This window comes from Solea solea, chromosome 2, assembly GCF_958295425.1.
Source record: "Solea solea chromosome 2, fSolSol10.1, whole genome shotgun sequence".
NCBI classification, from domain to species: domain Eukaryota; kingdom Metazoa; phylum Chordata; class Actinopteri; order Pleuronectiformes; family Soleidae; genus Solea; species Solea solea.
The window spans coordinates 39,886,620-39,912,584 of record NC_081135.1 but is presented as its reverse complement, the minus strand read 5'-3'; the positions used below and the strand labels follow the sequence as shown (position 1 = coordinate 39,912,584).

The following is a 25,965-nucleotide window of genomic DNA, read 5'->3' as shown; positions in this document are numbered from 1 at the left end:
ACAGAACTGTCAAACAGCTGGTTCCTCTGGGTTCCTCAGGGTGCCTCAGGGTGGCTCAGGGTGCCACAGGGTTCCTCAGGGTGCCTCAGGGTTCCTCACACTGGAGCATGGACACGGATCAATAATATTATTTTTGATGTATTTGATTCATTTTTGGTTTTAAATGACGTCTCCAGTCAAACTTGCATGATTGACAGTGGACACCAGCGTCCGCCCACTCCCTCACTGATCCTGACTGATCCTCCAAGCTCCACCTTCATGAAGACATCAGCAGAATCATGTGTTGACCTAATTCTTCTACTCTTTTTACTGCCTAGATGAAAAAGCCGTAGCTAGTGTGTGGAGCTGTGCGTCCGATGCTCAGCTAAGTGAGCATCTGGAGGCTCACACTGAGAGTTTCAGCTCTCACTCAATGGTACAAACGAGCCACAGTGTTGACTTTACTGAAACAGTCTCTCAGAGCTCGTCTGTGTCTTGGAGGACGGTGGAGACTCAGATGGAGAGTGTGAGTCTGGTGGAGACGAGCTCCGAATGCAGCTTTAACGTGGAACTCTCAACTTTCCCCAAACTGCTGATGGAAATGAGCGATATTTGGGTGAAAAGCGGTGAAATGGCAGAGTTCAGCTGCCTGTTTGACGGACAGCCATTCACCACGGTGGTGTGGGATCATAATGGACAGAATCTGAAGGACACAGAGCGGGTGAGGAGCTCTCAGAGCGAGGGCTTGTTGTCTCTGCTCATCCAGGGTGTTGGTGTGGCAGACCAGGGTAAATACCGCTGCACCGCCACCAACCAACACGGTTGCAACAGCTCCTCCGCCCAGCTCACTGTTGAAGGTGGTTAATATTATTCTTTTTTTTAATCAGTCTGTCACATCATCCGGTCCATCCCATCGCTCCTCCGACCCCCCCCCCCCCCCCCCCCCCCCCAATTAATTATCTCATTGTAGACTGTAACCTGTTAGCATAATAGAATAACAAGCCTTGTAGTCGTATTGTCCTCTTCCTCCTGTTGCAGCTTTGCTAATTTCATCATCATCATACTAACACCTTCAGTGTGTCGAGTAATAGCTTTGAACTCTGACCCCTAATTACTCTCCCTAACTTTATTCTCACCCAGCTAAAGAAGCAATTCTCAAAGCAGAAACCCCCGTTTCTACAGATTCTGTACGCAAACTGTCTCAGATTGACAGGGTGTCTGTTAGAGACTCTCCCGAACAAGACCAGCAGGAGGCAGTGGAGAAACCGGGACCTTTGCCTCCGTCTTCTCAGAGACCGTACAGCTTCATCAGCCTCCCGTATTTCCCTGATGTCACACATGTCGACGAGCGAGGCCTCAACTTCCTGGTCAAACTGCCCCCGGAGCTGCTGCTCACAAACAGAGCCGGCGGCTCGTTGGGTTGCGTTATAAAGGGAGTTCCGTCTCCCTTTGTCATTTGGCTTTACAACCGTTTGAATGTAGAAGATTCTGTGTCGTACTCTGTGAAACGTGACGGCCCTCTGTGCTGTTTAAACGTTAACAATGACACATGTGGACAAGCAGACGCTTACATTTACAAAAAACTCTTCTCAACTGGAGATGCTGAGAGCAGCCCAGTCATGAAAGGTTGGCATCTGCATGCTTTTGGTCTTTTGGTCTCTGTGTTGCTTTGATGAGCCCCACACTCATCTACACTGCTTCCACCCAAACATTCAGCAGCAGAGACACCACTTCCACAGGTTTAACCCCAGTGTGCAGGTCAGCAGAGGTCACTGACCTTTACTCACTCAAACATGGACAGTGATACAGACAGACAGACAGACAGACTGACAGACTCACAGGTGCTGCACACTAAAGGCCAACAGAAGCATGCAGGAATGTCAGTCACGTGACCAGAGGGATGATATGGATGCACGTCACTGATTCTAACAGTCTTGCACCATATGAGACTTTATGTCCAGTTGTGAGTTTCAGCTTTTAATCTGTGAACCTTTGTGTTTTTACAGTAACTGAAGTGGGAAAAGAACCTGAGATTCAGGTCCAGGACAAAGTCAAAGGTAAATAAATGTCACATTTTGTCTGGAAGAAGAATCTTTTTATTCATTTGACTTTGTTTCCAGGTTGAAATGGTGGGAATTTGTGAAGCTAAGATTAGAACACATCACAGTCTCAGGTCCTGTCCTCTTTGAACTGAGATACAATAACTGTCCAGATCAGCAGGTGGCAGCATTGCTGAACCTGGAAGACTCACAACACAACACAGCTGAACCTCACACCTGTTTATACAGTTGTTACTTCACTGCAGCTGCAGTCGTTTGTTTGGTTTCATTATTTCCATTTTTCTTCTGAAATTGATTCAAACTTGAACACTTATGCATAAAGTAAAACACAGTCCTGACCTTTACACTTGTACACTTACATGGATCTTTTTCAAAGGTGACTGCGGTTTGTCTCACATGAAGTTAAACTGTCTTTATTCCACTCAGCCTTTTCTAGCTCAACCATCACAGTGGAAGAAGAAAGGTCGTTCCACACCGGCCTTAAACTACCAGACAAAACCAGAACACTTGAACTCAAACCAGAATCTAAGAAAAGAGAAAAGCCTGTTTTCCTCAGTGAGTTGTCTCCTGCAGCCGCAGCTGCTGGAGAAACTGTGATGTTTACAGTCAGAGTGTCTGGCTTTCCTAAACCCACCGTTCAGTGGTTCCACAATGGCCAGACCATAACGAGCTCGTCAGTCTATGTGTTCATTCACGAGCAGGATGAGTACAGTCTGGTCATTAACAACATCCAGAGGGAGAGTGAGGGCGAGTATAGCTGTACAGTGGGAAACAGGTTCGGTCAGTCCACGTGCATGTCTTATCTGCACGTCCAGCTGCACGAGTCAGAGAAACATGTCGTCCCAACAGGGAAAGCCCCAGAGTTCAGTCAGACCATCAAGTCGATGCAGGTGTGTGAGGGAGGTGACGCGTCCTTCAGGTACACAGTGAGTGGAGATCCTCTCCCTCAGGTTCAGTGGCTCCGAGGTAGAGTCCACATTCAGCCCAGCGGCTTCTGTATAATCGTAAACAATCCAGACGGGTCGGGTCATATTCACATTAAGAGTGTCCAACAGGAGCACAGTGGTGTGTACACATGTAAGGCCTCCAACACACAAGGGGAAGAGTCTTGTACTGCAGAGCTGCTCGTGTTCAGGAAAGAGCAGCCTTTTGTGAGAAAGACTACAGGATTAAAGTTTTCCATGACTCAGCAAAGCTCAGGGTCTCTGTTACATGAGGAAAGAAGCCGCTCTGATCAGATGATCTATACCATCAGCACCAAAGACGGGCAGATTATTCCCAGCGAGGAGGCGGGACCACTCAGAGATCTCGATATCTCTGCAGCCACTCCTCATCGAGAGCAGTTAACCCAGCAGGCAGCAGTTCTGCAGTCTCTTGAAGTCCAGGAGAGGGTTTCTGTGGTTCCCACCCAGCCTGTCCAGGTCTCCGCTGTTCCTGTTAGGCAGCTTCACACGGCCACCTTCTTATCCTCTGTCCTGGAGAGGCAGAAGATCACCGAGCAGCACTCTGAGCGCATCCTCAGCCCAGAGGTTGTTGAACTCCAGTTAGCCAAAGAGCAGCCATCCAAGCTCATGTCGGCTACATCTGAACAGGTCCTCCCACTCACCACAGTGAGAGCTGAGGCACTGACAGACCAGGTTCCAGAGCACATGAAGACCTCAACTGAGCCCAGGCAGCTTGTTGTAGGTCCTCAAATAGAGTTGACTCTACCCATCCTCGAAGAAAGATCGGGTTTTATTCACAGACCAGAGGAAGAAAAGAGTTTCAGGATAGCAGAAGGGGTTAGGATTTCATACTCAGCTCAGTGTACAAGTCAGCAGCCAATCACAGAGAGGCACTCTGAGCTGCTGCCAGCTGTAGATGCAGCAGTCCAACCCCTCATTGAGAAAGAGATGGCTAAAGCAGCGGTGGCACCTGTGAGCGAAACTAGAATGGTTTTATCGAAAGAGCAGAGATTTGAGATCCACAGACCTGAGCAGGAGAAAATCACCTCATGCAAAGACATTCTTTACAAGTCAGCTGTAGCTGCTGAAGAGAAGTATGAACTCCAGGCTGAACAGGTGGGACAGGTGCCAGGTATCGAATCCTCTGTATATTTACAGCCTCAGCAGGAGGGAGAGAGAGTCCTGAACCTGCAGGTCATAAGTACACAGGATATTTTACAGTCTGAAGGTAGGTTCAGCAGTGAAAAGCCTATCACAGAGCAGGCAGAGGCCAGGAGCAGTCCGACTCTGCTGCATTCAGTGAGTCAGGAAGAACAGAGGACTGTTGTTTGTGAAGGAACCTCAGAATTAGCAGCAAAAACAGATGCTATGTCAGTTCAACCAAAGAAAGAACTGCCACAAACAAAATACCTTCAGTCCATTCATTCTGTATCAGTTTTACCAAAGGAAGGCAAGCTTACTGTCACTAAACCCGACCAGCAGGTGGCGATACAGAAGCAGGAAAAGGCCAAAAGGCACACAGCTATTTCAGAGGAAAGAAGACAGATCACTGCAGATTTTCACAAAGATATGGATCAGGCAGTGAGTGGCATTCAGTTGCAGCATCGCACTGAACCCAGACCTTCCAGCATCCTCGCTGTCTCCTCACAGCCCAGGCAGCTCCCAAAAGAGGAGCCGTTTACTGCTGATGTGAAACTGCAGCGAGCGCTGATCCAGAAAGAGGACTACTGGAATATCATGCAGTCTTTGAACGTCACAGACACTCAGACCCTCAAGGAGGGTCACACCATTGCTCTCAAAACCGATGAAAAGTTCAGGCCTCAGGTAAAAATTGAGCCTAAAATCCCTAAAAAGCCTATTTTCATTGAAGAGAAGGCTTTGGCCACTGAGAGCTGCCAAATCTTAGAAGCTGCTGAGCAAGACTTTGCAGTCCAGATTCAGGAGGGTCAGTCAGTGCGACAGTCGGTTCTACTGCAAGAAAAGCAGGTCATTGTTGGAGAGTGTTCAGGGGAAATATTTAAATCTGAGGGTTCATCTGTGAGCGTTCTGACGCAGCCCAGACATGTTCTGTTTGTCCATGAGTCTCAGGACACACAGGTTCTACCTAAAGAACTTACCTTTGTTATTCCTGTCCCTAAATCATCCAGTCTGAACATACGCCGTCAGCTCAGAGACACCCTCCAGTCTGCTGTGGCCAGAGACCAGCCGCTGTTACTGGCTGATGTTGTAGGAAGGTTAGCTACTGTGGAGGTGCAGGAGGTGAAGCGTACGAAAGAACCAAAACACACCATGCACACTTATCTGATCACAACACCAGATACTCCAATGGAGATCACACTGTCATTTGAGGGCAAGTACCCTCAGACCGCTGACCTCAGATCTGAGCTACAGGGTGCTCTGCATGCCATGGTTTTCCAGGAGCAACAAAGTCTTACTTCAGACCATCCGGGCACCATGCAAATTGAAAAGCCTGGTAAAGTGCAGGTGACCACAGCAGCCTCTAAAGAGGTGTTGTCATCTGTGGTGGACACAGTCATGGTGGCGGAGAGTGCTGTCGGGTTTCCTTCAACTGTGTCTCAGTCTGCAGCACTCAAGACTGAAGAGAGGGCTTCTTTCAAAAGTGCAACTGTTAAGAGTCAAACTGAAATCTGTGAGTCAGGGAGGGAGTTCACCACCACTGTCTCTGTAGGTGGAGCCTCTGTTCAGCAACATGTGGATCTTACTGTCCATAGCGAAACCAGAGAGGAGTTCCTCTCAGAGGCCGTCATGATCAGTGAGTCTTCAGACAGTCTGCTAGATTATCCTGCAGTTGTTAACGCTCTGAGAGACATCTGTGCTGAGGAAAACAGAGAGGCAGTTTTTACTGCCACCATCAAATATGTCACCATTGTCAACTGGTTTTTCAATGGACAGCTGGTGAAATCTGGCAAAGAGTTCAAGTGTTCTAAAGATCATGACACATACAAACTGGTTATCAACAAGGTTGTCAAGGAGAGGCATCAAGGAGAATATGTGTGTGAGGCTGAGAATGAAGCCGGCCGGACTACAACGTCTTCAAGACTCACTGTGGTCTCCAGAGGTTTGATGATGGGCATTTCTTTGATTTCATCATCAACTAACCCAGCACATTTACTGTCTGCAAACCTCAACTGTAACTCAGACTTTGTCCAGTCTTTTTTATTAGAAATCTAAAGTTTTAAAGTCTTTTCAAATCAAAAAACAAAGTCTGGAGGTTCAAGGTTTTTACCAGACAAAAGCCATATCCTCACGTTTCTCAGCTTGTTAGGGTTGGGTACTGTTTATATTTGAATCAATACTGGTATTCAACTACAGAACTGGTTCAGGTTTAACTCAGTCTGGTCTCTCTTGGACCTGAGCTACACTGTAGCATCTCTCACTCAAAGTTTTGTTAAGCTGTTTTCAAACTGTCCAGATAATGTCCACGTATTTATGTCTCCGTCCATTTTCATTCACATATGAGACAAATGCAGAGGGACATTATCAGAGTGAGAGATGTTCACAACAGCAGGAGAATCTCTGGAGAGTCTTGGTGAGCGGGTGAAGCCTGGACATTCACCTGCTCACTCACTGTCCAGATTTCTCTAAAAATGTAGTTGATTTCAAATAAATCTGAACCTCGGAGCATGAGTGTAATCTGGTCTGGTACCCATCCCTACTGCTCAAACACCTTCATGTCATTACCTTGTCCTTTCAAGAAATCACCTTCCCTTTAAACATTCATTCATCCTGGTCCACTCGTCTCTGCACGCTCTCTTTTCTTCTCACAGAATTCCTGTTCATCATATCTTCATCCTAAACCAAATCCCATTTTCCTCATAACAGGATATGTCTGTGTTTTCATCACAGGTTCACTTCATCACCCCCTTCATCTTCTTCTCTGTTTCTTCCTCTTGTGTCTGATAAGATGTTCATTTTTTTCTTCTTCCTCTCTTGCAGTGAAACCTGTGTTCAGACACAGGATTGAACCTGTGGAGGTCAACATCGGCCATCACGCCAAGTTTGAGTGTGAAACCGAGGACTCTCCAAACGTGAGCTTCAAGTGGTTCAAAGATGGAAACCCCATCAAAGAGGGCGACAAATACCGGATTATCAGTCGCTTCAGCACTTCTTCACTTGATCTTTTGACACCAACCAAGGAGGACAGTGGTGAATACACCTGCAAGGCATCCAACCAGCACGGCAGCGATGAATGCTCTGCTTCCCTCATTGTGACAGGTAGGAGCGACGCATGTTTCCTCTTTCTTGTTCTTTGCTGGTTGAGTTTGGAGCCGTTGTGGTGATGAACCGGCCGTTACTGGTGCTTTGGCCAGTTCATGTACGTTAATGTTGTGCTACTAACATTTTCTTTCTCCCTCGATTCCTATAGAAAAATATCCTCCTGCCTTTGTGAGTAAACCTGACCCTCAGACTGTGTTTGTGGGTAAGAGGGCAGTGATTCAGTGTGTCATAATGGGATCAGCTCCTCTGAACATTGTCTGGCTCAAAGACAACGAGGCCTTGTCTAAAGAGCTGAAACGCTACCAAACCTCTTGTGAAAAGAACAAACACACTCTTGAGCTCAGTGAGCTGGAGGCAGCTGACAGGGGGCTCTATGTCTGCAGAGCATCTAACGATGTTGGGACTGATGAGTGCAGCACGGAGCTGCGTGTTATTGATAAGCCCAACTTTGTGAAGCCCCTGGGTCCTGTAGCCGCTGTGGTCGGCACTCCTCTGCACCTGGAGTGTCAGGTGGATGAGGACACAGGAGTGAGTGTGACATGGACCAGAGATGGACGGAAAGTCCACCAGTCTCCCGACTGTAAACTGTCCTTCGAGAATAAGATGGCCACCCTCGATATTCTTAAGACCACACTGAGGGATTGTGGAAATTTTGTGTGTACAGTGACGAATGAAGCCGGGAGTGCGACATGCTCCACTCTGGTGAAGGTTCAAGGTAAGATCTGTCCCGTTGATTTTCATGGATCGTTTTCATAGACATGAAAATGAACATTGTTTATTTTGAATGAACATAACACCTTTCACATTTGCTGGGTTGTTTCTGTTTTTCTTTGACCTAATGTCGGCTCTTTTAAACCGTGCACCTCTGCAGAGCCGCCGGTCTTTGTAAAGAGGCTGGAGGGCACCACTGTGTGGAGACAGGGCACTACTGTACGGCTGCAGTGCTCTGTCAAAGGTTCCCCCGAACTTCATACTACTTGGTTCTTTAATAACAGCGAGCTGTCAGCAGGGGGCAGACATGGCATCAGTCTGAAGGAGGGCGTTGCCACTATTGAGATTCAGGAAGTTGCTCTGAGTGACAGTGGAAATTACACCTGTGAGGTTCTCAATGAGTCTGGCTGTGAAAGTTGCAGCACTAAAGCCACAGTCAAAGGTGTGTACGCAGAGCTCATTTACACTTAATCAACAAAGATGATTTCATTGTTCGTATGTTGTTAAGCAATGCACCACTAGAGGGCAGTGAATAAAAAAGGGACAATGTTTTATTTCTTAGCAACTCGTCAAAACTTTAAACACGTCTGTTTAGTACGTTATTAGCTTTCAGGAGAGATTCATTCAGTTTTATATGTGCACATGTATGAAGACGTGTACAACATTACCCATGAAAGCTAATTATTTTAGCTACATAAAGGTACATGATAGAAACTCATATGTTGAGCGTTTATCACAGAAAGTCTTTATTCCTCTGTAGCACCGCCGTCTTTCAAAAAGGAGTTAGCATCCGTGGAGGCGGTCAGAGGATCTGTGGCCGTGCTGGAGTGTGAACTCGCAGGTTCCACGCCATTTGAGGTTTCCTGGAAAAAGAATAAGAAGCGTCTGTCCACAGATAAGAAGTTCAGAATAGTGTCGCAGGGTTTCCTGACTTCTCTGGAGATCCACTCATTTGAGAGCGCCGACGCTGGCGAATATGAGTGCGTCGTGTCCAACGAGGTTGGCTCGGTCAATTCAAAGTCTGTGGCCAAACTGAAAGGTCAGTGACGAGTGGAATTTAAACGCAGGTACGTTGTCGGTGCGACAGTCACTCATGTTACTGTGACTGTTATTTCAGAACCACCAGTATTTTCAAAGAGGATCGAGAGCGCTACCGCGGTGTTGGGAAACACAGTGAAGCTGCAGGGAACTCTGAAAGGCTCAGCTCCCATCACTGTGAAATGGATGAAAGACTCTGAGCTGCTCAGAGACGACGATCCAAACGTTCACATGACCTTTGAAAACAATGTAGCCTGCATTTCCTTTTCCTGTGTTGAGATCAAACATGGAGGAAAGTTCACGTGCCTCGCTGAGAACGAGGCAGGGCAACAGAAATGTGAAGCTGTGTTAACAGTTCAAGGTCAGAACTTTTAAATACCTTTGCAGTTAAAGGGATATTTCATGCAAGTGTATTTGTTTGAGATATTGACACAAATTAATAATGAAAACAAAAAGGTTTTTTTTGATGAAGATAAAAATAAAAAACTATGACCCCGCCTTTCACCCTATATCAGCTGAGATTGGCACAGCGCTCTCTGTGGCCCTGATGTGGAGGATAAAGTGGCAGAAAATGTTTTTATATTTTTAATCTGAACTGAAATTACAGAATTACAGTCGGTATCTCATGCAAATACATCAACATAAACCCTATCACTTTAAGATACAGATTATTCTCTCTTCTAAAAACCGTGTTATAATTTTAGAACCAGCCAGGATCTTAGAGAAAGCAGAGTCCATCAGTGTGACTGCCGGAGAGTCTGCCACTTTGGGGTGCACAATTTCAGGAAGTCCAGAACTGAAAGTAAAGTGGTTTAAAGATGGAAGGGAGATGATCAGCGGCCGCAAATATAAGATGATGGTGAAGGAAAACACGGCCATTTTAAAGATCCTCTCAGCAGATAAAGGAGACACGTCACAATACAAGATGGAGGTTTCCAATAAAGTGGGCAAAGACGAGTGCACCTGCTCCGTCACTGTTATAGGTCAGTTTCAGACAGACACACAGAAGTCGTCATGCCTGAGGGTCAGACAGATTCATAGTTACATGTTTGACATGTTTGTCCACACAGATCGCGCAGTTCCACCGTCCTTCACCAAAAGTCTGAAGAAAGTGGAAGCAAACATCGGCACTAACGTTACTCTGCAGTGCCGCGTCTCCGGCTCTCAGCCGATGCTTGTTTGTTGGTTCAAAGATGACAAAGAAATTCATAGCAATGACAAATATCAGGTGGATTTCACTGAGAGCACCGCTTCTGTGGTGATCATCAGCCTGAACCAGAGTGACGGAGGAGTTTATACATGTCGAGCCTCTAATGATGCTGGCGAGAAGGAGACCAGTGGTTCTTTGTCCATCAAAGGTCAGAGCAGTGAACTGCTTCTCCTCAAACCTGAGATAAACCTGAGTTTATCAATGACTGAAGCTCACATTTTAGGTTTTAAGCATTCATGTTGTTTTTTTCCCCCTAAACTACTCCAGAACCTCCAGCCTTTATGGTGAAGCCTGAGTCCCAGGACACTTCACCAGGTTCCAACATTGTCCTAAAATCAGCCTTCACTGGATCAGCTCCTCTGGTCATTAAGTGGTTCAAAGAGGAGAAAGAGATTTTCACTGGAGGAAAGTGTTTCATAAAGAAAGAATCTTCATCCAGCTCTTTGGAGCTTCACTCAGTGAAATCCAGTGATTCTGGTAAATACACATGTCAAGTGTCCAACAATGCCGGGAAGGTGGACTGCACCGCAGTGCTCTTTGTGAAAGGTGCCGTTTCATTCTTTGTGTTAGTTTGTGCTTCGCTCTGTTTACTCTCTTTAATTAACCTCTTCCTCTGACTAACTTTGAATTTACAGAAGCTCCAAAATTTACGATGACGCTTGAGCCGTCAATGCTGCTGAAAAGTGCACAGCCTCTAAAGCTGTCGTGTAAAGTGCAGGGAACACCTGTGATCACGGTCATGTGGTTGAAAAACGGCTCTGAAATCACGTGTGACCACAGACACGTGACATCTTTCGATGGCTCAGTGGCGTCTCTCGAGATAGAAGACTGTTCTGTAGGAGACAGCGGACAGTATGTGTGTGTGGCCTCCAGCGAGGCCGGCAGAGACGAGTGCAGCAGCTCGGTGACCGTCAGAGGTGAATCCTGCTTTTTCTTTGACTGACATCAGCCCTGGTATAACCTGGTCCACGTTCTTCTTTAACATGTTCAGGGCTGACTTGGGTACTGTTTGCATTTAAATCTTTAACCCAACTCTTTAACCCAACAGTTGACTCACTGTCGTCATAAAAACATAGTGGAACTTTTCACTTTCAGTATGTTATTCAGTTGTTCCACAGTCAAGAGTCCAGATCCTAATCAGACACAAAGAGTCTTTGTTTTTATTTTTTATTTGAAATTTAAAGATCTATTCATATTTTCCACATCTGTGATGGATGTCTATGATGGACTGTGCAGATCCTGTGGTGATGAATAGATGTTTTGATGACACATTCACTGGACCCTGAACATCTAAAGGAGCTGTGTGGACCAGACTGGCTGCATGAGACCAGAACCTTCTAACATTCATCATGTGTTCTCTTGTAGAGCCTCCAGTGTTTGTGAGGCCTTTCGAATCAGCAGAGCTTATGAAGGGATCTGGTCTTATCTTGGAAGGAACTGTTTCAGGTTCTGTTCCTTTTGAACTCAGTGTTTTCCTCAACGATAAACTGATCAGAAATGACAAAAAGCACAAAATCAGCCTGGAAAATGACACAGTCACTGTTGAGGTGTTGGACTGTGATAGTGGAGATGCTGGGACATATCAGTGCTCAGTTGTGAACGATGTCGGAGAGACGTCTTGTTCTTGCCAGATTTCACTGAAAGGTCAGTCACAGTGTTGTTGTTGTTGCATGTTGTCTAATGTTTCCATCAACAATGTGTTTGAGGTCTTTAAATCCAGGAACTGAGACATTTTCACCTGCACATGCTTCCGTAAGTATGCTGAATTTGACCTGTGACCTTCTCTCATCAGAACCACCATCATTTGTTCAGAGACTCGAGGACATGTCCATTATTGTGGGCTCTGAGGTCTCTATGAGGTGCATGTTGTCTGGGTCACTGCCCATGACTTTCTCCTGGATGAAGGACGATAATGAGCTCATGGAAGACGAGCATTTTAAAATGTCCTTTGATGCCACGAGTGCAGTGTTGACTTTGAAAGATGCTCAGTTGTTACATGGAGGCAAATATGTGTGTCAGGCTCAGAACCGAGCCGGGACCCAGCGAAGCACTGCCGTGCTTACTGTCACAGGTTTGTATGATGTTCATGTTTCACTGCTGTCGCTTTTCTGTCGAGCTTCTATCTACCTGTGATATTAACACTTGTGTGTGAGGAACAGCTGATTCACCTTTGGATCACTATGTTGTCACAGAACCACCAAGTATTTCAGAGCATGCAAAGTCCATCAGCGTGACTCGGGGCAACACGGCCCGTCTGGAGTGCAGGTTCTCAGGCAGCGAACCACTGACGTGCAGGTGGATGAAGGCAGGAAAAGAGCTGAGCTCAGGTTTGGGATTCAGAGTCCAGATCAGTGACAGCAGCTCTGTGCTCAGCATCAATAAAACTCAGATGAGTGACTGTGGCGGATACACCTGTGAGGTGTCAAATGTAGCCGGGTGCAGTTCTAGTGAAGCATCAGTCACTGTGTTAGGTCAGAGAATGAGAAAGTTGTTTACATTTGTTCCTGTTTGTTATATTTGAACCAGGTTAACATTTCAGGTTTTCATACTTCAAATGTAACAGATCAGATCATTAAACCCACTTTCACGAGAAAACTGAAGCAGACCGAGGGAATCAAAGGGTCCTTTGTTCACCTGGACTGTCTGGTCTCCGGCTCGCTGCCTGTGACCACGCAGTGGTTCAAAGACGATCGACAGATCCAGACTGACGAGAAACACAAATGCACCTTCTTTGACAATGTTGCATTTCTGGAAATCACTAATCTTGATAGTGATGACGGCGCCAGCTACATGTGCGTCGCCACAAACGTGGCAGGAAGCGTGTGTTGCTCCGCGCTGTTGCTCGTTAAAGGTTAGAGTTTTATTTTAAAGTTAACACAGAGTCACATCGTCAGTGTGATGTTGTAACAATGTTGTTTTCCCAACAACAGAGCCACCCAGCATTCTTGAAAAGCCTGAATCCATGAATGTTATTCCCGGCTCAAAAGTCCAGTTTCATGTGCATTTCTGTGGAACACTGCCGCTGAACATCAGATGGTTTAAAAATGGGAAAGAGGTTTTTTCTGGCGCCAACTGTTCTGTGATTAAAGATGACAGCTGCAGTTCAGTGGAACTCTACTTTGTCAAAACAAGTGATTCTGGAGACTTTGTCTGTGAAGTGCAGAATGATGTCGGCTCCACTTCCTGTCAGGCGACACTTTTTGTCAAAGGTTTATATTGATCCTCATCACCTTCTTTATGTTAATCACCACTGAAAAGTCACTGTAATAAATGTGGTCATTTGTTTTCAGAGCCAGCGTTTTTCACTGACAAACCTGCAGGTGTGTCAGTGGTGAAAGTTGGAGACAGTGCGACGTTTGAGTGCAGGGTTGTCGGTTCTCCTCCGATCTGTGTGCGCTGGTTCAGCGACGCAGTCGAGCTTCAGCACAGTGTCAAACACAAGCTGGCGTTTTCCAATTCTGTCGCCACGTTAAAGATCTGTCAAGTTAGTGAAGAAGACAGTGGGAAATATTTCTGCGAGGCTCGCAATGAAGCAGGCGCAGAGAGCTGCGGTGCCGAGTTAGACGTTAAAGGTCGGTTTTCCTCTGAGGTTTTTCATGAACGTGTTCAGATCCAGTAAAATGTTGAAGGAGATGAAAAATTGATTTATTCTGTTACTTTCAGAACCGCCTGCATTTGCTGAAGAGCCGAGATCTCTTCATATTGTTAAAGGTTCCACTGCAGCGTTTTCTTACCATGTGACAGGAAGTGCTCCACTGAAGATCACATGGTTCAAAGATAAAATGCCAATCATCTCCGGTTCCAAGTATTTTATCAGTGATAGTGAGAAGGGAGGCGTGGAAATCCAGGACTGTAAAGACCATGACGTTGGCTCATATCGGTGTGTAGTTACCAATCAGGTTGGAAGCTGCACCAGCTTTGCAACTTTGTCTCTTAAAGGTTGGTTTAGTGAAGATCACGTGACCTTTACATTACTATACACTCTCTGGTATTAAAGTTGTCTTGTTTGTGTTAGCACCTCCCACATTTGTAAAGAAGATGGAGAACACGTCTTGTGTGGTAGGAGACGAGGTGGTTCTCCACTGCATTGTGGACGGTTATCTGCCTCTTGCTGTTCATTGGCAGAAAGATGAAAAGTGGATCTCAGAAAATTCAAAAACTAAGATAAAGTTTGAGAAAAATGAGGCCACGCTCGTGGTTCCTGCGTGTGAGGGGGCTCATGGTGGTCGGTACACCTGCCAGGTCATCAACGAAGCTGGACAGGACCAATGCTTTGCCACTGTCGTAGTGAAAGGTACTTTTTATTCCTGCACAGTTTGAATACTTTAGCTCTAATAAGTACACTCACCTGTTTGTGTTGGTGCTGTAGAACCACCTACAATCCAAGAGAAGCCTGCAGAAGTCAGAGTGACACGCGGTGATCCGGTCAGTCTTGAGGTCAGAGTCTCTGGAACTCTGCCGATCAGTGTGCAGTGGAGCAAAGACGGTAAAACATTAGAGTTGAGTAGAAAACATCGTCTCTTGTACGAGAACCACCTCAGCTCCTTAAACATCCAGTCCTGTCAGCTGGACAACAGCGGACTGTACCTGTTTGAAGCGACTAACTCTGTGGGAACATGCAGCTGTAAAGTTGTGCTGGTTGTTTTAGGTTTGTAAAATATTCCTCAAATCTTAAACAAATACAAGCTGCAGAACTTTTCTTTCACTGACTCAATGTTTGATGCTGTTTTAAACAGAAAAGCTTGTTCCTCCAACATTTGGGAGGAAGTTAACAAACATTCAGGCAGTTTTGGGTTCAGTGGTGAAGATGGAATGCAGAGTGTCTGGTTCTATTCCGCTGTCAGCTGACTGGAGCAAAGGGAAACAGAGAATCACAGCGAGCGCTAAACACAAACTTCTGACCACTGAGGATTCTGTGTCTCTGGAGTTTATTCTAACTGAAGGCTCTGACACTGGAGAATATTCCTGCAGAGTCACAAATGAAGCCGGCAGCTGTGTGTGCAGTGCTGTTCTCACAGCTAAAGGTTAGCATTCATTCACTGTTAGGTCAGAGTTGACTTTTCGTTAGTCATGTTCCGTCATCTTGTTTTATCTTGTGGTTTTAGTGCCACCAATGTTCGTGTCTGAACCCGAGAGTCAGACAGTTCTTCCAAACTCTGCAGTTGTCTTCAGAAGCGTCTTTGAAGGCACACCTCCGTTTATCATCACATGGTTAAAGAGTGGCAGTGAACTGGTCACAGGGCCGTCCTGTGTGATCCGACAGGAGACGTATTCTTCGTCTGTAGAGCTTCACTCAGTCGGGATTCTGCAGAGTGGGACTTACTTCTGTCGGATCAGCAACGGAGCTGGTGTCGCGACATGTGCAGCAGAGTTGCTGGTGGAAGGTTGGACTGCTCTTTTTTTTGTCCACTGTCGCCATTTGATCTTTTAGTTTTCACGTTTTTACAGTTTCTCTTTCTTCAACATCATTATCTTCTTTCCAGATGTGTTGTTAAGATCACCCGTCCATTCTCTATCCATCGCTGTGATGCTCCACTGATGCTTCCTCTCTCATGTTAACGTTATCTTCTTTTTTTATGACTTTTCAGAACCTCCTCAGTTTGTCCTCAAACTGCCTCCCACCATCTTCGTGAAGCAGGGTGAGGGACACCGTTTTGAGTGTAAGCTAAAGAGCTCACGCTCCGTCAATGTGAGCTGGTACAAAAATGACCAACAGTTAAACGATGGAGGAAACTATAAAATACTGCTCGTCGACTCCACGCTGCACCTGCAACTGCTCACCACACGGTTTGAGGATAACGGAGTCTACAGCTGTGAGGCCCGTAATCTTGCTGGCTGCACGAGCTGCTCCAGCGTTCTCACAGTACAAGGTCAGATATGGATGCTCTGTGTCGCCGTAACATTGTTCCTCTGAACGTTTGTAGCATGAAAAACAAAGAATGAAAGATCTTGTTGTTACAAGTTTCAACTGTTGGAGAATCTGGTGTAAAATCATCAGCAAAGATCAGAGTTGACTGTCAGCATGATACTGAGCAGTATTTCTTTTTTTCACATTAACATCTGTTTGACCTCGACGTCATGTGACCTTTCCTCCCACTACAGCATGAGCGTTAGCGAGTGTTCCTCTTCTCTCACTAATGATCTTTGGTTTTTTTCCCATCGTTCCTTCATTGGATCCTCGAGCATGGACTGAACCTCAGCATGACCTTCAGTCAGGACTGATTTCCCGTTTGCCTGCAGCAGCAAGGACGTGTTTCATATCCAGTTAATGAATTTCACTGTATTTTCCAGAGTCTCCGTCTTTTACTAAAACTCCGAGCCCAGTGGAGGGCGTCACAGGCAAAGATGGCAGCCTTCACTGTGAGATGTATGGAACTCCACCTCTAAAGATCAGCTGGTACAAAAACAAAAGCCCCTTAAAGGAGAGCAGGAAATATAAGATGGTCAGTGAAGGCAACTCTGCTACACTGCACATCCTGAGACTGGAGCAGGACGACGCCGGCCAGTATGAGTGCAGAGTCTCAAACCATGTTGGAAGAAATTCTTGCCAAACCACCGTCACTATTAAAGGTTAGTGCAGAACCCGAGCCTGTTTCTTAGCAGCCCAGTCTCAGTGCAGTCTTTTCACCTTCCATCTGTCTGTCCTCACTCAGAACAACCAGCATTTGTCCAGAAGCTGGTTGACCAGTCAGTGAGAGTTGGCGAGCAGCTTATACTCACAGCAACAGTAAAAGGCTCCGAGCCACTGACTGTGTCCTGGGTTCAGGACAAAGATCACATTCTCAGAGATGGCGACAACAGGAGGATCACGTTTGAGAACGACGTGGTCACCCTGGTTGTTCCTCAGGTCGACTCCACCACAGGTGGTAAATACATCTGCCAGCTCAAGAACGACTCTGGTGTTGCGGAGTCTGTCTCCCAAGTCACAGTTCTAGGTTTGTAACATCCAGACGTCATTTCTTTGCCCTTGTGATGGTGTTAGGCTTCATTTCGCATAATATCTCCTCCCTCACTTTCTAGAACCCGCTGCAGTTGTGGATAGCCCAGACTCTTTGAGTGTGATGTCAGGAGAAAATGTGACTCTAGAAGTCAGAGTTTCTGGTTCTCCAGAACTGAAATGTAAGTGGTTTAAGGACAACAAAGAGATCTCTGCTGGTGCCAAGTGCCAGATGTCCTTGACAAAGAAGGTCGCCACCCTGAAGCTTCGCTCTGCTGACAAACCCGATGCTGGAGAATATAAATTTGAGGTTTCAAACCATGTTGGTGCAGCCACATGTGTAACTCAGCTCGTTGTCTCAGGTTGGTAGTTAAAGTGCAAACCTCATTTGATTATTTTCTTATGATATCTCGATTCTTTAAATCAGCTCTGAGCTCAGGAATGCTCTCTAACATGTCACGTTTGTTTTTTGACGATAGATAAATTGATACCTCCGAGTTTCATAAGGAAGCTAAGAGACGCTCACCTGGTTGCGGGTAAGCCTGGTGAGATGGAGTGTAAGGTTACTGGCTCAGCACCTTTAACTACTTCCTGGTTCCACGACGGCCAGGAGATCCAAAGTGGACCAAACTATGACATTAGCTGTTCTGATAACAGCTGCAAACTGAAACTTCCGACTATAACAATGTCAGATTCAGGTAAATACACCTGTAAAGCTGTGAATGCTGCAGGAGCCAGTGAAACCAGTGCGTCCATGAAAGTCACAGGTCAGTAGGTGTTAAAAAAGTTCTCTCCTTGTCAGCACGTGATCCAACAGAAACTAAAATGATCATCCAACAATTCATCTTTTTTTATTTGAACCAGAACCTCCGTCTTTTGAGGAAACACCCAAAGCGGAGGAAACGTTGCCAGGCAACAATGTGTCTTTCTTAGCCAAAGTGAGAGGCAGCTCCCCCCTGAGGGTGAAATGGTTCAGAGGAGCCAAAGAATTGCAGCATGGACGACACTATGAGATCAGCTTGAAGAACAATGTAGCCACATTGGTTCTTCTTGGAGTTGAACCAGCGCAGGCAGGAGAGTACACCTGCCAGATCATTAATGACGCAGGGAAGGAAAGCTGCGAAGTTTACCTGTTTGTCAAAGGTTTGTCTCTTTTTAACCCAGTGTGAGCTCTGAAAATGAAATGAGTGTAACTGACGATGGGATTGCCTCTCTCAGAACCTGCCCGCTTTGTAAAGAAGCTTCGGGATGTTTCCTGTGAGAAGGGAAAGCCGCTGAGGCTGGAGGTCACGTTCAGTGGAAGCCCCATCGTCAATGTGTCCTGGAGGAAGGACGGTCAAGTCGTCTGGACTTCGTATCAATACAATGTGATCACCACTGACTCCTCCTGCATCCTGGAGGTTCTTAACTCTGACAGTTTGGAGGCGGCAGGTAGATATTCTTGCGAAGTCAACAATGGATTTGGAAGCGACAAATGTGACGCTCAAGTGTCCATTCTAGGTAAAATAAAACTTCCGTTGTTTCATTCAAGGCCGTTTGTTTTCCTCTGAAACTCATCTGTCGTCACATTAATCATCATAATCACATCTTTCACTTTAGAACGACCGTACTTTGTTGAACACATGGAGCCAGTGGAGCTAACGGCAGGCGACCCTCTTACACTGAAATGTCGCGTAGCTGGAACTCCTGACATTTCCACAGCTTGGTTCAAAGCTGAGGGAAAATTGCGCAGGTCTGACATTTGCTCCATGGAGTTTGCAGATGGCGTCGCATCTTTGCATCTTCTTACAACCACCAAGCTCAATCATGGCGAGTACGTCTGCAAGGCCGAGAACCGGGTCGGTTCTGCCGCCACCAGCTGTGACGTGACAGTGAAAGGTGATGCTTGTTTTCTATATGTATATTTTTGTACAATAACAAAACAGACAAGTTGTGTTTCAGGATTTTAGGAGTGACTTTAGATCAGGTTTCAGTGATTCATCCTCAGTTTACTCTCTTTAATGTGCTTCCTCATAATTTCTCATCAACATAGAAGCTTAGCAGTGCATGGCGACTAAACATGTTGACATTTCTAACATCAGCATTGCTTCCCTCAGAACCTGTGCACTTTATTAAGAAGCTGGACGACACAACTTTCATAGTCGGTCAGCCACTGAAACTCGTCTGCACGTACGCCGGGAGCCAACAGGTCTATGTCACATGGAAGAAAGACAACAAGCTGATTTGGGCGTCTTATCAGTATAACGTTAGAACCACTGATTCCACCTGCTCTCTGGACATCCTGAACAGCGACAGACCCGACGCAGCTGGAACGTACACTTGTGAAATTTCCAACAAAGTTGGAAGTGACATCTGCCACGCTCGTGTCAGCCTAGGTAACTTCACAAACGCCACATGCTTTCAATTCATATATTAACTGTTGAAGACGAGATGACTGCATGAGCTCCAAGCCCTGCCTGCTAGCATGAGATGGTGTTAGCTACATGCCGTTTACTTTCTCAGAACAGCCAGGCTTTGTCAAAGAGCTGGATGGACACGAGTTTCACATTCAGGTTCACATACTCCAGAGAGAGTGAGCATGACCTGGAACATAAAAGCACACACTCGTGAGCAAACAGCACTTTTTTATTGTCATCACCAGTAACCGATAAAAGCACTCACGTTGACTTTCCACCATCAGTGGCGCTCTGAACCTGCACGTCAGGAGATTGTGGACTTGCGCAACCGTTTGTTTTGTGCATGAAATATTGGACGGACTCGCCGGGACACAGCGCCGTCTCCTCGTCTTCAGTGTTTCTGCTTTGACTCATGTCAACGTTACTTCTCTCAGAACCTGTACGATTTGTCAAGAAACTGGAGGACGTCTGCCATGAAGTGGGCAAACCGCTGAGGCTGGAATGCTCATACACGGGCAGTCAGCGAGTCAACGTCACTTGGAAGAAAGACGATAAGCTAATTTGGGCGTCGTACCAGTACAACGTCAAGACCAGCGAGTCCTCCTGCGCTCTGGATGTCCTCAACAGTGACAGAGAAGCTGCGGCGGGAAAATACACGTGTGAAATTTCCAATGCAGGAGGAAGCGACGTCTGTCACGCTCATGTTAAAATAGGTAACACACTAACATGCCATTCCACTCGTGTTGCTGTCATCCCTATGGTAAACTCGTCTAACTGTCGCCCTGGATCGTGTTGTCGTTGTTTTTGAGATCATTAGAGGCACTGGTTTTATGAACTCATGTGATCCATGTCACTTTGGTGAATCAGATATTTTATTTGTAGCTTGTCCCTGTATCTGTTTGCTGTTGCGTTGCAGGTCTTGTTGCTGTCTCAGGTGCTGTTTTGTCTCTGTGACTCTGGTGTTGGCCCAGTGGCCCAGTGGATGATTGGTGTCCGAATTCGAACCACAGTCACCGTGTCGCAACATGATCTGACTTTCTTCCTTTCTCCCCACAAACAGAACGCAAAGTTGCTCCAAACTTCACCAAGAAGCCATCAGAATCCATGACGGAGTCCGTGGGTAAGATGGTGAAGATGGAGTGTCGGGTGTCAGGCTCGCAGCCGCTGAGCATCACCTGGTACAAGGACAACGTGGAAATACACGCCTCTGACAAGTACGACATCAGCCTTAAGAACAATGTTGCTGTACTCTGCATCAGAGACTCCACCGGCTCTGACAGAGGCGTGTACACCTGTGAGGCGTCCAACGAAGCCGGCAAAGCTTCGTGTCGGGTTTCCCTCTCCATCTCAGGTATGAGGCCATCGCTGTTTCTGTGACACTTTCCAAATATTTACCCGAAACTGACGAAAAATCAGGGGAGATCTATATTTGTTCACTGAAGATGTTTGGTTCTGTCCATCAAATAACTTCTGTCAACAGTACTGGAACCAGTCCTTAGTTCTGGTTCCTGGGTGGTCTGCAGTGTTGCTGAGTGTCTGTACAAATAATGCTGCTGTTGATATTTGTGATATATTTACTGTAACTTTCTCTAATAATGACAGAGCTGACAGATGTTGTCCTGCCTTTTATCCTCATGGTGGACGAACACATGATGGACACTTTTATATCCAAACAGAAAAAGCTAACCCTTGTTATGTTAGATGTGTCGCTGCTATTAGCATCACCTTAACTTTATGATCTGAAGAAACAGCAGTGAAATAACAGTATTAATAAATATTGGTATTGATTAACAGAATCAATCAAATCTTAAACTTTAGTCAGTATCTTAAGTGTGGTGATGTCCAGACGTGGACTCATGAAACAGAAAGATCTCAGATGCTGGTTTTTACTGTGGCTTCTGGATTTCACAGCAGCTCAAAGTTCAGTCAAACAGAAACTTGCTCTTTATCATGTGACTGTCTGAAAAGCGAGTATCTGCTTAATTTCTCCAGAAACCGGACAACCTCCCAAATTTGATGCCCTTCTGGAGCCACTGACTGTGAGTGAGGGGGAGAAGCTGAGTCTCAAATGCCACGTCAGTGGTTCTGCTCCACTGAACATCCAGTGGATGAAGGACCGGAGGGAACTGAAGTCCAGTGCAAATACCAGGATCACATTTGTTGGAGGGACGGCTTGTCTTGAGATCAGCTCCGCCTCCAAGTCTGATGCAGGAGATTATCTGTGCAAGGCGAGCAACGCGAGTGGCAGTGACTTCTGCAAGTCTAAAGTCACTGTTCAAGGTACCACATGCACTCTGGCTAGCTCTGTGATGCTGCTTCATTTTGTTTGGTTTTCTTGTTCTCTCACCTTCTGAACTTCTTCTCAGACAAAGGAGCCGCCCCTGCTGCTGCTGCTGTCCTCACCCCTGCTGCTGCTGTCTCCGCCCCTGCTCCTGCTGTCCCCGCCCCTGCTCCTGCTGTCCCCGCAGCTGCACCAGTCAAAAAACTTGACAACTTATTCTTCATCGAGGAACCAAAAAATGTTTCTGTCACAGAGAGTAAGTGAAGACTTTTCTGGACGTGATTATTGATCATAAAAGCAGAGCAGAGATGTAGCACAGATGTTTGTCTTCGTTCACAGAGGGAACTGCAACCTTCATCGCTAAAATCGGCGGTGACCCAATCCCAAGCGTGAAGTGGATGAAGGGCAAATGGAGGCAGATCACAGCCGGAGGTCGTATTTCCATCGTGCACAAGGGCCAGGACGCTAAACTGGAGATCAGAGAGGTGACCAAGTCCGACGCTGGTAACTACAGATGTGTTGCTACCAATAAACATGGGGAGATCGAGTGTGGTGCTGAGATGGAAGTTTCCAAAAAGGAGGCAGTGGAAGAAATTGGAGATTTGAGGACGAGGCTGAAGAAGTAAGAGCTTTGTAACCAGAAACTGGTTTTCTTAAACTAAAGTCTTTGTTTCTAACAAACTGTGTGATGTTTGATCTAGAACACCGTCAAAGCAGAAAAGCCCCAAGAAAGAGCAGGAGGTCAATATTGTGGAGCTGCTCAGAGGTCGTGAGCCCAAAGAGTACGAGAAAATCCTTCAGGATCACGGAATCCACGACTACCGTGCGATCCTGCAGGCCATCGAGTTCCTGAAGAGGGAGAAGGAGATGGAGACGGGAGTCGTGGTGAGGAGAAACCGAATGTCCTGAATGTACTGTGTCAGATTAAATCATGGAGATTTATTGCACCAAAGTAACTTCAGTAATAATTTCAGTCACAACAAAACTTTCAAAAGTAAGGCTGGGAGTGGATTTCATTCACAAGAAACCAATCAATCAATAAATGTAACAAACTTCTGCAGGAGGTGGAACATGGAGGTCGGGTTGAAGAGGAGGACATGGCCCGACTGATCCAGCAGCTGGAAGGACGTGTCACCACTGAGGTACCACCTGATGTAGAGTTAACCAGGTTAACAAGGTTAAATACACAACCATGTCGTTTCTGTGACTATTGTGTTTGACTCTATGTAGATGATATTGTGATCTATAATTCTAATTATATATTCAATAATAGAATTAGTTTGATTTGCACACACACAATTAGTGACAGTGATTTTGACCTTTGACCCTCAAACCCAATCCACCTCCACGTGAAAGAAGTGGAAACGTCCGACAAATGATAGATTTTCTGTTTGTGAGAATAAAAGACTGATGAATGAAAAAGGTTATTCAATTATAAACAAGAGCAGAATCATAGAAATCATTGATGTTTGTTTAAACTACAGCTGTGCATTCAAACTGTGTAACTGACTCCACTCAGCCTGTCTCTGTCATGGAGGACATCACAGACCAGACCACGGCTGAGAACCAGACTGCCACCTTTGAGTGCCAGATCCGGATCAACTACCCAGAGATCTCTCTGACCTGGTACAAGGGGACACAGAAACTGGACAACAGTGACAAGTATGACATCAGCAGTGACGGCGAGCGCCATTATCTGAGGATCAACAACTGCCAGGTCAAAGATCAGGGCAACTACCGTGTGGTGTGTGGTCCTCACATCTCCAATGCCAAACTCAGTGTCTCAGGTGAGTGTTTGTGTCTTTGTGTCCTTTTGTCCCGTCTCCTCATTTCCTACCAGCAGGTGGCATACACTGACCTCTTTGACCTTCAGACCTGGACCTTGTCTTCTGTGTTTTGTTCATGTTTTGTGTTTTTTACTTTCTGAAAATATAAAAAACATCAACTCAATCAACTAAGAATCAATAATCTAGTTGTCAGACGTTAACTCAGATTATCTGCTTTTAGCCGAAAACATTCAGTTCACTAAAAGCATCAGAAGCATCGAGGTGAGTGAACTCCACAGCGCCACCTTCCAGTGTGAGCTGTCCTTTGACAGCGCCTCTGTCACGTGGTACAAAGGCTCTTGGGAACTTACAGAGAGTCCAAAGTTTAAGTTCAGGGCTGAGGGCCGTCACCATTTTATGACCATCAGTGACGTGACGTCAGCGGATGAAGGTTTGAACAGCTGCTGTTTCTCTTTGCTCTGATTGGATGAAGCTGTTTCACACCTGATCACAACTTTAAACTCCTCCTTCAATCTTGTCTCCGCCCCCATCAGGCGTTTACTCCGTGATCGCTCGTCTGGAGCCAATGGGAGAAGCTCGTAGTTCTGCCGAGCTTCACCTGTCGCACAAAGGTCATGATTATTCTAGAATATTTATGATTAAATGTTATCACGGAATATTTAAGTCTGAGGTTCAATTTGTGTTTTTGGTTCAAACCTTCAGACGTTACAGACGCTCCAGAAAGTCAGTCTGCAGTCGTTTACAGAGGTGAGTCTCTGTCGACCAATCAGAGTCAACTTCACCTGCTCGGCCTCTCATGATTGGCTCATTCATTCATTCATAAACGACCTTTTTTTCATCAAGATTCCTCTGAACTTTAATAATGGACTGTAATAATCTCAATAATCTGTAATAATAATAAAAAAAAGGAATATTAATCTGTAATAATCTCAATAATCTGTAACAATAATAATGTACGTATGTTTATGTTTGTTTAAACATACATTATTATTGTTTGTTTAAACAAATAATACAATAATCTCTAATATCCTAAATTTTGACTGTAATCAGATTACTTAGTTTAAACGTACGGAAGAGGATTCAGTTTGAGATTATTTTTACAAAAAGAAATGAAATCAAAGATTATAAAACAAATTAGAGATAAATCTGAATTCCACTAAACTTTGACATCAATATCTGATTAAAGTCTGTTTTATTTTATAATCTCTTATTTCCCAACATTAAACATTTATTCAGTATAATCTCAGAGTTACCCAGAATCCTCCTCTGTGCACTGATGACACATGTGGACGCAGATCTCTAACAGCTGATTTGCTCTTTAGCGTTTGAGCGTGTGACGGTTCAGGAAAAGAAGGTGTCTGTACAATATTCGTCCACAGGTATGGACATTGTCCTGTCTGTCTGTCTGTCTCTGTGTCTTTGTATGTTAATTTTTTCACCAGCGGGGGGCGTCCTCTCGGCTTTGTGGTGGTTTTAAATTTCTCTAAGTTCACTTTTCTTCTTTAGCAGAAGAGAAAAAACACGTAGAAGAAGAAATCGTAGAGAGGAAAGAGTTCAGGATCACAGAAGAAGTTTCTGAAGGTACAAACGCTTTGTTCTCACAGCGCTGCACCTGCTGCTTTTACAAGCTTTAACTTTCCTAATACTTTTTACCCACGAGTGAACCTTCAAGCACAATGTTCATGAGGAACGTTTGAGCAGAACGTTCGAGCAGATCATTCACAAGGAACGTTCAAGCAGAATGTTTTCCGAGGAACATTCGAGCAGAATGTTTTCTGAGGGACATTCGAGCAGAATGTTTTCCGAAGGAACGTTCATGCAGAAGGTTTACAAGGAACGTTCGAGCAGAACGTTTACGAGGAACGTTCAAGCGAAATGTTCACGAGGAACATTCGAGCAAAACGTTCACGAGGAACGTTCGAGCAGAATGTTTACGAGTAACGCTTGAGCAGAACGTTTACTAGGAACGTTCGAGCAGAACGTTTACGAGGAACGTTCATGTCGAACGTTTACGAGGAACATTGGAGCAGAACGTTTACAAGAAACGTTCATCCCGAACGTTTGCCAAAATGTTTGATGCTGGTAGAAATTTGCTTTTTTTTCCTTCTAATTTCATGTTTGTGTTTCCTGTGTTGTGTTTCACGATGAACATACAAGCAGAATGTTTTCCGAGGGAACATTCATGCAGAATGAGGAACGTTCGAGCAGAACGTTTATGAGAAATGTTCGAGCAGAACATTTACGAGGAACGTTCATGCTGAACGTTTACGAGGAACGTTTGAGCAGAACTTTTTGAGAAACGTTCATGCCGAACGTTTGCCAAAATGTTTGATGCTGGTAGAAATGAGCTTTTTTCCGTCTTCTAATTTCATGTTTGTGTTTC

At 45.5% G+C, this 25,965-nt stretch overlaps 1 protein-coding gene across 1 annotated transcript in view; it reads left to right on the top strand.

The window, feature by feature from the left end:
• ttn.1 (titin, tandem duplicate 1) overlaps window positions 1–25,965 on the top strand; it is a 147,543-nt gene that overhangs the window by 18,493 nt on the left and 103,085 nt on the right. Inside the window, exons 39-75 of the mRNA XM_058614083.1 lie at window positions 318–836; window positions 1,120–1,605; window positions 1,986–2,036; window positions 2,466–6,062; window positions 6,941–7,219; window positions 7,371–7,937; window positions 8,094–8,375; window positions 8,694–8,972; window positions 9,051–9,332; window positions 9,676–9,954; window positions 10,042–10,329; window positions 10,449–10,727; window positions 10,817–11,098; window positions 11,547–11,825; window positions 11,974–12,252; window positions 15,770–16,051; window positions 16,473–16,751; window positions 16,835–17,116; window positions 17,202–17,480; window positions 17,598–17,885; window positions 17,983–18,261; window positions 18,337–18,618; window positions 18,718–18,996; window positions 19,215–19,493; window positions 19,949–20,227; window positions 20,575–20,865; window positions 21,507–21,794; window positions 21,881–22,051; window positions 22,135–22,417; window positions 22,497–22,680; window positions 22,857–22,937; window positions 23,315–23,582; window positions 23,803–24,012; window positions 24,116–24,193; window positions 24,285–24,329; window positions 24,905–24,961; window positions 25,092–25,163. Of these exons, the coding sequence (XP_058470066.1) occupies window positions 318–836; window positions 1,120–1,605; window positions 1,986–2,036; window positions 2,466–6,062; window positions 6,941–7,219; window positions 7,371–7,937; window positions 8,094–8,375; window positions 8,694–8,972; window positions 9,051–9,332; window positions 9,676–9,954; window positions 10,042–10,329; window positions 10,449–10,727; window positions 10,817–11,098; window positions 11,547–11,825; window positions 11,974–12,252; window positions 15,770–16,051; window positions 16,473–16,751; window positions 16,835–17,116; window positions 17,202–17,480; window positions 17,598–17,885; window positions 17,983–18,261; window positions 18,337–18,618; window positions 18,718–18,996; window positions 19,215–19,493; window positions 19,949–20,227; window positions 20,575–20,865; window positions 21,507–21,794; window positions 21,881–22,051; window positions 22,135–22,417; window positions 22,497–22,680; window positions 22,857–22,937; window positions 23,315–23,582; window positions 23,803–24,012; window positions 24,116–24,193; window positions 24,285–24,329; window positions 24,905–24,961; window positions 25,092–25,163 (12,864 nt within the window). The remainder of the gene's footprint in view (window positions 1–317; window positions 837–1,119; window positions 1,606–1,985; window positions 2,037–2,465; window positions 6,063–6,940; window positions 7,220–7,370; window positions 7,938–8,093; window positions 8,376–8,693; window positions 8,973–9,050; window positions 9,333–9,675; window positions 9,955–10,041; window positions 10,330–10,448; window positions 10,728–10,816; window positions 11,099–11,546; window positions 11,826–11,973; window positions 12,253–15,769; window positions 16,052–16,472; window positions 16,752–16,834; window positions 17,117–17,201; window positions 17,481–17,597; window positions 17,886–17,982; window positions 18,262–18,336; window positions 18,619–18,717; window positions 18,997–19,214; window positions 19,494–19,948; window positions 20,228–20,574; window positions 20,866–21,506; window positions 21,795–21,880; window positions 22,052–22,134; window positions 22,418–22,496; window positions 22,681–22,856; window positions 22,938–23,314; window positions 23,583–23,802; window positions 24,013–24,115; window positions 24,194–24,284; window positions 24,330–24,904; window positions 24,962–25,091; window positions 25,164–25,965) is intronic.